The sequence below is a fragment of the Nansenia antarctica genome (genome assembly GCF_963989245.1).
Source record: "Nansenia antarctica genome assembly, chromosome: 5".
Classification (NCBI taxonomy): domain Eukaryota; kingdom Metazoa; phylum Chordata; class Actinopteri; order Argentiniformes; family Microstomatidae; genus Nansenia; species Nansenia antarctica.
The window spans coordinates 65,914,332-65,924,966 of record NC_137690.1 but is presented as its reverse complement, the minus strand read 5'-3'; the positions used below and the strand labels follow the sequence as shown (position 1 = coordinate 65,924,966).

The window sequence follows — 10,635 nt, the reverse complement described above, 5'->3', positions numbered from 1 at the left end:
ATAACGCTAATTCACAGACTTCAAACCATTTATAGTTACTAACGTTCTGAGGAAATGAAGCATGTGAGTGAGGGATTTTTTAGTCTTGTAATAATAATAATAATAATAATAATAACTTATTTGTATAGCACTTTTCCTATATCAATTAGACTAGGTCTGCTAAAGGCTCTTGTCCTCGACCGCATTTTGAGAATAGACTCAGACCAACTGAGGCAAATATGCTCAATGACCAGCTGATGCGCAGGTGAGTGTATGTTAGTTAATAAATGTATTTAATTAGGGAGAATCTATTCAAATGAAATTGATTTGTAGACCCATGAACCGAGCGGGGGGCGTGGTTATGCGTCATAATCCACTGGCGAAATTGGCTTTATGACACATTAGAATTAGTGTCGTTCTGACACATAAATGGCAAAATGACACATTAGAATTAGTGTCGTTCTTCTTTGAGACCACTCTGTTGCAGACGAAGATCAGTTAGAGAGATAGAAAATATACTACTACTGTGTCATTACATATCTACTACAAGAGAGAGCATCATTTCAATGCCCCCTACTTTACAAACCAAGAAGACACAGCTGCCTTAGAGGAGGTGGCCAGTGGCCTATCATGGATAGCACTCCCGTGAGTAATCAAACCTCAAACACTGACTATAAAATGGGGGATATATTACTTAAAATAAGCTAAATTACCTGCCAACAGAACAGGACAATTTAAAACTAGTGCAGTCGGACAGAAAACAAGCATATATTGCCTTGATTTAAGATATTTCATCTTACTTAGATTTACTTTTTGCAGTGTGGACGGTGTGGACGGTGTCCTGTTGACGGGCAAAGCAGAGCACGTAACGCTCAAAACCACAGGAGACAAGACGATGTTGGAGGTAAGCATTACACACACTACTCCTGATGAGTCTTAATTAAGCATTATCACACGAGAGGGAGTGCTGATATTCAGTATAACAGCACGACCACAAGTGTGATATTGCTTTTATACTTGTTTTATTTTTAACAGTTCTAGAGCGCAATTTATTAGTTAACAGTAATAAGCGACAACAGATTATGATTTGTTTGTTTATTTAATCATTTATTTTGGCTCCGCAACTGAACGTCAACTGCACTGTTGCCTAGTAACCTGAACACAAACATGTAGTCTAATTATAACATTTAGTAGAACACCTGTGCGGCGGAGTGATTAGTTAAAAGTCCCAGTACTGTTATACTGTATATCGGCACTCGTGGAATGCCTCTTGTCCAATCAAATTACTTAGTCGGAACTAACTGTTATTATAATGTATAATGATTGATACCCCCTTATCTGAAGACTGAGTATCAACCCTCTTCTCCGTTTCCTTTTTTTGTTTTGTTTTTACAGGGAGCTACCAATGGAGCCAGACTGGTGGGGGTGCACTGCAGAACATCAACCATAACTATGGTGTGATCAACAATCATTACCATTATTATTACCCAGTGGCCCCTGGGAATGAGGTACCGTCTGGCCAGCCTACTGGTCCTTCAGTCACGCCCCAAGAGTCTGGAGGACAAGCCTCAGAACGTGGAACATCAGGGTTAGAGTCGATAGACAGTCTGCTGCTCACCTTAGAGTCGATGGACAGTCTGCTGCTCACCCTTCAAAAGGTAGTCAGATGAGTCTCATACAGGATATGTAATTTAATGTAATGTCCTAATAGCCAGACATGTCAATAACAATGTCAATAACTCTGAGTGTAATTATCGTGGTGGTGATATTGATAATGGTGACATTTGTATGTATTGATACATTTTGGACTTCAAAATGGCACAAGTAATGTATAAAGTAAAAAATAAGATGCTTCCAGACTGTATCCAGAGACTGTTTCAAGTTAGACAGAGTAATTACGAACTCAGAGGAATATGTATGTTTATGAAAACAAAGATTAGAACAAATGCAAAACAAAGATGTATAACAGTTAAAGGAGTTAACTTATGGAATACTTTTGAAAAGGAAATGAAAATGTGTAGTACACTAAAAGGATTAAAGAAATTACAAAAAAATAAGATGATTAACAAGTATAAAACAGAGGTATAAATATAGTTTTGTTTGGTATTTTTGAAAACATGCTTAAGTAAAAATGTGTTTATAAATGTTTCTATGTCTTGATTATGCACTCATAAGGGGAAAACCACTAATGTAAAAAGGTTAGGTGCATTAATATAGTTTTTTGTTTGGTACTTTTGAGTTTTCTGTTAAGATGCGTAAGTGAATTTTTGTTTATAAAAGTTTCAATGTTTTGATTATGTACTCATGGGGAAAAACCCATACATGTAAAAAGGGTAGGCGCAATAAGCCATGGCTTCAGCCTACACCTTTTTGGTCCTGGTGTTACGCATTGTGACTGTGTACATTTTTAATATCTGTATTATGAATTGTAAAGGGACCAAAATAAACATTCTCAATCAATACAGCATGCAAATATTGTGTGCAGGTTTTTATCATAATATGAGTGTGTCACTTACTATGATATCAACTGTATGTTTCATTGTTTTGGACTAATTGTTCTTATTTTTGACTTTGACCAAAGTCTGTCTCAAATGAGAACCACCCACAGATAATCTCTCTAGAGAGGGATGAGGTGGAGCTCTCCTCAGAGCCCCTCTCCATGGTGAGGACGCCTCCCTTGACAGGTGAGGTGAAGATCCCCAGTGTCCTCGTGGAGGAAATGACCCTCCACCAGACCCTCCAGTCTGTTGATGAGGCCAAGGCAGAGCCCCAGGACATCATGACAGCCCCTGAGGTTGTACCCCCTCCTCAGAGAGAAGAGGGCCCCAGGGCCAAAGAGGCATGTACCCCTCCACAGAGGGATGAGGTGGAGCTCCTTCCAGAGGCCCTCTCCATGGTGAGGACACCTCCCATGACGGTTGAGGTGAAGATGCCCAGCGTCCTCATTGAGGAAATGACCCTCCACCAGACCCTCCAGTCTGTTGATGAGGCCAAAGAGGCATGTACCCCTCCACAGTGGGATGAGGTGGAGATTCCCAGTGTCCTTGTTAAGAAAATGACCCTCCATCGGACGATGATGAGGGATGAGGTGGAGCTCCTACCAGAGGTGGAGATTCCCAGTGTCCTCCTCTTTACCCACAGGGATGAAGACACAGCACCGGAGGTTGTTACCCCTCCCCAGAGGAAAGAGGTGGAGCTCCTCCCAAAGGCCCTGTCAGTGGTAAACACACCTCCCATGACAGGTGTCAACTCTCAGACAGCACGACACAGTTTGCCTTCTATACAAAATGTAATCCCCAACAGAGGGACCAGGGGGACATCCTCCCTGACGCCGACCCCCCATCAAAGTGGGATCTGGAGATCTTGTGCTACATGGGCTACATGGGCTATGGGTGTGGCTACAGGTGTGGAGGAAATAACCCTCCACCAGACCCTCCAGTCTGTTGATGAGGCCAAGGCAGAGCCCCAGGACATCATGACAGCCCCTGAGGTTGTACCCCCTCCTCAGAGAGAAGAGGGCCCCAGGGCCAAAGAGGCATGTACCCCTCCACAGAGGGATGAGGTGGAGCTCCTTCCAGAGGCCCTCTCCATGGTGAGGACACCTCCTATGACGGTTGAGGTGAAGATGCCCAGCGTCCTCATTGAGGAAATGACCCTCCACCAGACCCTCCAGTCTGTTGATGAGGCCAAAGAGGCATGTACCCCTCCACAGAGGGATGAGGAGGAGATTCCCAGTGTCCTAGTTGAGAAAAGGACCCTCCATCGGACGATGATGAGGGATGAGGTGGAGCTCCTACCAGAGGTGGAGATTCCCAGTGTCCTCCTCTTTACCCACAGGGATGAAGACACAGCACCGGAGGTTGTTACCCCTCCCCAGAGGAAAGAGGTGGAGCTCCTCCCAAAGGCCCTGTCAGTGGTTAACACACCTCCCATGACAGGTGTCAACTCTCAGGCCAAGGCAGACACCACGACACAGTTTGCCTTCTATACAACATTTAATCCCCAACAGAGGGACCAGGGGGACATCCTCCCTGACGCTGACCCCCCATCAAAGTGGGATCTGGAGATGGGTGCTGTGGGTGTGGCTACAGGTGTGGAGGAAATAACCCTCCACCAGACCCTCCAGTCTGTTGATGAGGCCAAGGCAGAGCCCCAGGACATCATGACAGCCCCTGAGGTTGTACCACCTCCACAGAGGGAAGGTTGGGAGCCCCAATCTACCCCTCCACAGAGGGATGAGGTGGAGCTTCTTAGTCAGGAGGTTGAGCCTCCACAACAGCTTGACACTAAAACGTGCCTCTGGAAGGTGGAGCTCCTTCCAAAGGCCCTCTCCATGGTGAGGAGGACATCGCCCATGATGGTTCAGGTGGAGATCGCCTGGACAATGCCCATGATGGTTCTGGATAAGGCAGTGGCCAAAAACACTGTGACCCCGACACAGTTTGCCTTCTTGAAGGCATTTAATCCCCAACAGCTCCCTGACACCAACCCCCTATATAAGTGGGATCTGCTGGAGATTGGCGCTCTGGGTGTTGAGCCTCCACAACAGCTGGGAGTTCGACCAAAAACCTGCCTTGAGGTGAGACCCCAGATTACTACACACAGGGGTAAAACATGCGCTTCATCAGAGGACAAGGGGCAGGATTTAGATCCAGCTACACCTTAAGGTCCACATTTAACTATCATCTTACAGCAGTCATATTCTAACTGTACAAGCATTGCTTTTTATCCAACTCATTCAGGTTAGTTTCATTGAGCAGATTTTATTTATATAATTATTTTTCACAGAGCATGCCCTTTCCATCACCTCCACCAATGATGGCTCCACCAACGACAGCTGCCCTTAAGATGGTTCCCGTCATGAATTCTTGCTGTCTGTGGGATCCTCCATCTACCACTCCAGGACACATACACTCTAGGAGTGCAGGTACGGTAATTACTGCTGTGGCTTAACTCCTTACACCCAGTCAGTCTGTAATGATTATAATGACTGTGGTGATGATGACGATAATTTGATCATGTTTTTTTTTCAGTCTGTAATGACTGTAATCAGTACTCAAGTTGTAAAAGAAAATCAGGGGGGGGATGGTGGATTTTATCATATGGGGACAATTTTAGCATCCCCACAGCGTCAGTGACTTGGTAAAAATGTCATTGCATGTGTGCGCGTGCCCCCTCGCCCACAGTATTTTACTCAATATGCGCAAAACTAAATGTTGAAATAGCAGTAATACCACGTTCATTGATAGAATGACATAAGGGGTGGAAAGGGGGGATGGCAGTTTTAGAAGGGGGGTGATTTTTACTGTTTTTATTTCAGAGGGGATGCCATCCCCCCTCATCCCCCCTCAACTCGAGTGCTGACTGTAATGACCGTGGTGATGTTGACGAACATTTTATCATGTTTTTTCCTAGTAACAATATGTCCAGTGAGGAGGTCCCCCGAACTTCTGAACCCCAGTGTAATGGCCTCCACGGGTCCAGGACAGGGACCTGGAGCGCTGCTGGACCCAATGGACCCCGCAACAATGATGGACCCCGCAGCAACCATGGCGCCCATCCCCAAGACACTGGAGAGTCAGTACTTATTTGAGCCATTTGTTTTCTCTCTTCTGCGTTGAGTTACATTATGGTTATGACTGCTTTTAACAGACAGAGAGTAATGTGTTTTTTAATGTCTCTACAGCTACCAAGGAGAAGGGCCATGGTCTTCTGGGAAATGCTGTGTCCCATATCAGGAGAGTTGCCTGTTTAGGTAAGACCCTCCCAGCTATTTTAAGACCCGTTTTAGACATTTTCACCTTTGGTTTACTGCTTTCTGTGTAATGCAGAAAACATATATATATATATTGATTATTTCCTGAACTTAAAATGTGTTCTTTACAGTAACATGCAGCTTGACTGAAGTAACAGTGTAAATGACTTTTTTCTTTCTTTCACAGGCTATTATCCCCAAAGGAGTACCTGGGGCTCTGAGGATACCGATTATTTAAAAAAAAATAACTAAAAAAATTCCCAAAACTTCTCGGCATATCAAATAAAATAAAAAGCATTCCCACCGCTTCTCTCATTCATTCCTTAAATCAGATGGACTTGTGTGTTTTACCTTTTATCTTTCCATAGTGTCATTTGCTCTCTGAGTTTAGACAGGTATGTTGGAGGTGTACTACATTGAAATGTGCTATGAAGAGCTTTGCATTTTTTTTTACTGATTTATTTGCCCTGCAATCAACTTGTCAGTCAATTGTTGGAATTTGGTATTTTTGCTCTAGGCACAGAGTCACCCATATTTGGCACCCCTAGAGCAATTAGGGGTTAAGTGCCTTGCTCAAGGCCACATGCAAGCTCCCTCCTGAGGCAGGGATCAAACTAGTCAGCCAACTTCTAGCCAGCCTCTCTAACCTCTAGGCTACCTACCAAAGCATTGATCCTTCCCAATGTGAACTGGATCTACTCTGACCAGTTTCAAACATCAAATTGAGCAAACACCGCAACATAAGGTTGAACTAACCCTTATCTTCTTTGCAAGTGGCATAGATTGTTACCAGGGCCGTTACCAAAACGTATAAGAGGAAGTTACTGTAATTTAGCCGCTAACACGCTCGCGACGTTGCAAGCTAAACTCCAAAATGCTAGGTGACAGAGCAATAGACCCAGATGTTTTTAAAAGGATTTTTAAAATACTTTTATTGACAACAAGAAATGTTTGATGAAAAAAAAAAAGAACAAAAAAAGCATAATCAAAGTTAGCTCTTTGCGCAACAGCATCCTTACACATAAGGACAAACATGGTTTGAGGAAACATCATTAAGGCCCCTTCAAGTGAATTGTCAAAACAAACAGTATATCAACTCTTCAATCCAACATGGTGTTTGGCTTTCATCATGGCATTTTTGTAGAACAGGAAAAAACTGTCAATAATATGACCACGTTGGTGACTTGTAAGAACTTGAACAGGCAAAAACATCCGTAGCTTGGTAGTCCTCTCAAGGTACCTTGATGGTGTGTGTACCTTGACATCCGTAGCTTGGTAGTCCTCTCAAGGTACCTTGATGGTGTGTGTGTGTGTGTGTGTGTGTGTGTGTGTGTGTGTGTGTGTGTGTGTGTGTGTGTGCGCGTGTGTGTGTGTGTGTGTGTGTGTGTGTGTGTGTCAGTCGCTGTGTTCCTGGCTGTTGCTCAGTTCAGGAATAGGGTTGTTGCTGGTGTCTCTCCTCTCACACACTGGGGAGTCTGGCTCCAGCAGAGAGCCTTTGTCTAGGGGTCTGTTCTTTGGGCTGCGGTCCAAATCATCATCATCATCATCATCAACATTGTCTTCTTGATGGTTCCTCTGACTGGAGAAGTGTGATGAGGAGCTGGTGGAGGGTTCCTCAGCTGACTGACTCAGAGTCGCGGTCAGGGAGGCCTCTGAGGAGGGAGGGAGATCTTGTTTATTTTATTTTTTAACTGATTTATTGCCATGCAATTTATTGTCATTTAGCAGACACTTTTAATCCAAAGCGATTTACAATTACGAATTACAGGGACATTCCCCCTGGAGTAACTGAGGGCTAAGTGCCTTACTCAAGGGCACACTAGTAAGTCAATTGTTGGAATTTGGTATTATTGCTCTAGGCACAGAGTCAGCCATATTTGGCGCCCCTGTAGCCCGCTGCCCACATGAACCCAAGATGATTTTAAAGGTACAACAGCTTTCATGAAAATAACCCACTGGTGTTTTTTTTTTTTTTTTACTGTTTCGAACTACAAATACATTTTCTACCCTGTCAAAATGTCCTTCTGGGTGTGGTTGGGTGACTGACCTGTGTGCTGTTGCATACGCGCCAGTCTTCTCTCCAGGGCCAACTGTTTGTTCAGCTCCATACGTCTCTGCTGCTCCTCGGTCAGGGCGGGGAGGGCCGTGGGAGCGGGGGCGGGGGCTGGGGTGGAGTGGATCAGTCTTGGGGGTTCGTCAGCGAAACCTCCATCTCCGAACGGGTCTGGGTCGTCATGGATAGGGTCTTCTCTCCGTACTGCTTCCTCCCCCTCCTCACCTGGATGAATTGAGAAAGTCACTCAGCCTGTGAATCACTACGTTTGTTTAGGAACATGACAAGTCAAGGCTCTTCTGTAGTAATAACATTATCATACCCGTGGTTACTTCAAAAAGACACTTCCATTGTTTTCCACCTAGTGTTTGGTGTATTACTGTAAAGATGCCCTGCCTGGATAGTGACATTTGTATCTTACCGTCTTTGCCTATGAAATCGTCATGTGTCAACGGCATGTCCAATCGTATTCGCTTGAGACAAGTCTGATGAAAATAAAGCAAGAATTAAGGTTTCACACATGTTTTTTAAACACACTAAAGCCATTGAGGATCATATGGGAGAGGTTTTCCTTTGTTTTTCTCACCTGCACTTCTTTTTTGCTGCCTAATGTCTCTAGTTTGCCTATGAAGTCATCAAACTGCAGTTTGGGGTACAGTCTGTGAGCCCAATTCTCCATAGTCTGCATCAACACTTTCAGATTCTCAGTCTGGACACGGATGGACGGACATGCGCACAAACACACACACACACACACACACACACACACACACACACACACACACACACACACACACACACACACACACACACACACACACACACACATTTTTTAGCTTACAACAAAATAAATAAAACAAAACATTTGGCCGTCATGGATCATTAATTTGATTCCTTTATGATAAATAACAGCCTATCCCTACAGGACCTGACGACAGTTAAGATTACCTCATGTCCTTTGCCTTTGAAGTGAACATTGTCAAACAGGGTGCGTAGAGCCGGAAGTCCTCTTTCAGAGCACAGCCTGCAGGAAAAATAACACTGACCATCATCAAACATTTCTGCAGCAACATATAGCATACCGTTTGATTTCTTCAAAAGAAAGTTCAGAGTTAAACAAAGTAAGCTAAGGGGAACAGTATGCTACACCTTCTATGCTACACAGTTTCAAAACGCAGACATCGTCTACGAGTTAAAGCCATGTTACAAGTTACCCTGTATGGATCAGCTGGACCAAGAGCAATGTCTCCCTCTACACATGCAAACATTGTGTACCTCTGAGAGTCCAGCTTGGGCTGGGGCCTCTTCACTCCTCTCCTTTTAGAAGCAGGTACATCTGCTAACTTGGAAATCTCTCCCTCGTCGTCTTCTGAACATCACCAAAAACATACCAACCAGGGGAGCCCCCCCCCCCTCCCAAATTTCGTTGTTTGGTACCTGTACTATATCAATGACAATAAAGACCATTCATTCATTCATTCATTCATTCATATAATATTGTGTTACTAGAAATGGTTTAGTATAGTAAATAGCCTTTACCTATGCTAGTTGTGTAGTCAATGTTATATGAATGTTGTCTGAATATTTGTAACCACTTGTAAATGTACTTTTCACTAAAGCAATAAATCCTTTTCTTTAAAAGAAGGTACCCTTTTGGTGTAGTTGTCAATAAGTGCTTGTTCCACCACACCCATGTATGTTAATGTTGTTTGACACACCTACTAGCAGAGTGGACTGATCATAGGCTGCAGCAGCAGCAGCAGCAGCAGCAGCACTCTCCCTAGTGGCCTGTAACATCATCTGTGCAGACCAACTGGCTGAGCCCCTCCAGAAGCTCTTCAACCTGAGTTTACAGTCAGGGACGGTGCCGGTTCTGTGGAAAACATCATGTCTCGTGCCAGTACCCAAAACTGGGCGCCCGGCCGAGCTCAACGACTACAGACCGGTTGCCCTCACTTCACATAGTATGAAGACACTGGAGCGGCTGTTTCTGAGACATCTGAGACCACAGACTGAACATGCACGTGATCCCCTGCAGTTCGGGTACCAGGAAAAAGTTGGTGTGGATGACGCTGTCCTCTACCTCCTCCATCGTGCTTACTCCTACCTGGATGAGCCGGGAAGTCAGGTGAGGATAATGTTCTTTAACTTTTCAAGTGCCTTTAACACCATCCAGCCTCTTCTACTCCGAGAGAAGCTTTCAGATATGGGGGTTGATCCCTCCACTACATCCTGGATCATGGACTACCTCACTGGACGGCCACAGTCAGTCAGGCTGTCTCGGACACAGTAGTGAACAACACCGGGGCTCCGCAGGGAACTGTGCTGGCTCCCTTCCTGTTCACCCTGTACACATCAGACTTCAAATACAACTCTGAGTCCTGCCACGTACAGAAGTACTCTGACGATACAGCCATAGTGGCGTGCGTGAGGGATGGACGGGAGGGGGAGTACAGGGATCTGATAGGAGCCTTCAGCGTCTGGAGCGAGAGGAATGGTCTGCTCCTCAACCAAACCAAGACCAAGGAGCTAGTTATAGACTTCCGTAGGTCTAAGCCACCTCGGTTGCCCATTAACATCCGGGACGAGGATATCGAGGTGGTGAAGACCTACAAGTACCTGGGGGTGCATCTGGACGACAAACTGGACTGGTCCACCAACACAGAGGCACTTTATAAGAAGGGCCAGAGCAGGCTGTACTTCTTAAGAAGACTTAGGTCTTTTGAAGTGTGTGGAGAGATGCTGGCCATGTTTTACCAGTCTGTCATGGCCAGCATTCTCTTCTACGCTGCAGTCTGCTGGGGGGGAAACATCACCAAGAGGGATACCGGACGGCTGGACAAGCTCA

General features: G+C 45.0%; 1 protein-coding gene across 1 annotated transcript; it reads right to left on the bottom strand.

The window, feature by feature from the left end:
• Nucleotides 1-7,129: 7,129 nt before the first annotated feature.
• Nucleotides 7,130-9,879, bottom strand: LOC308158255 (TIMELESS-interacting protein-like; the record flags this gene model as incomplete). The annotated part of the gene is made up of 7 exons (XM_080531849.1): nt 7,130-7,386; nt 7,782-8,012; nt 8,209-8,272; nt 8,374-8,496; nt 8,736-8,811; nt 9,063-9,156; nt 9,801-9,879. 7 exons carry the CDS (start codon nt 9,877-9,879, stop codon nt 7,130-7,132), a joined length of 924 nt encoding a protein of 307 aa, XP_080387975.1.
• Nucleotides 9,880-10,635: the final 756 nt, after the last annotated feature.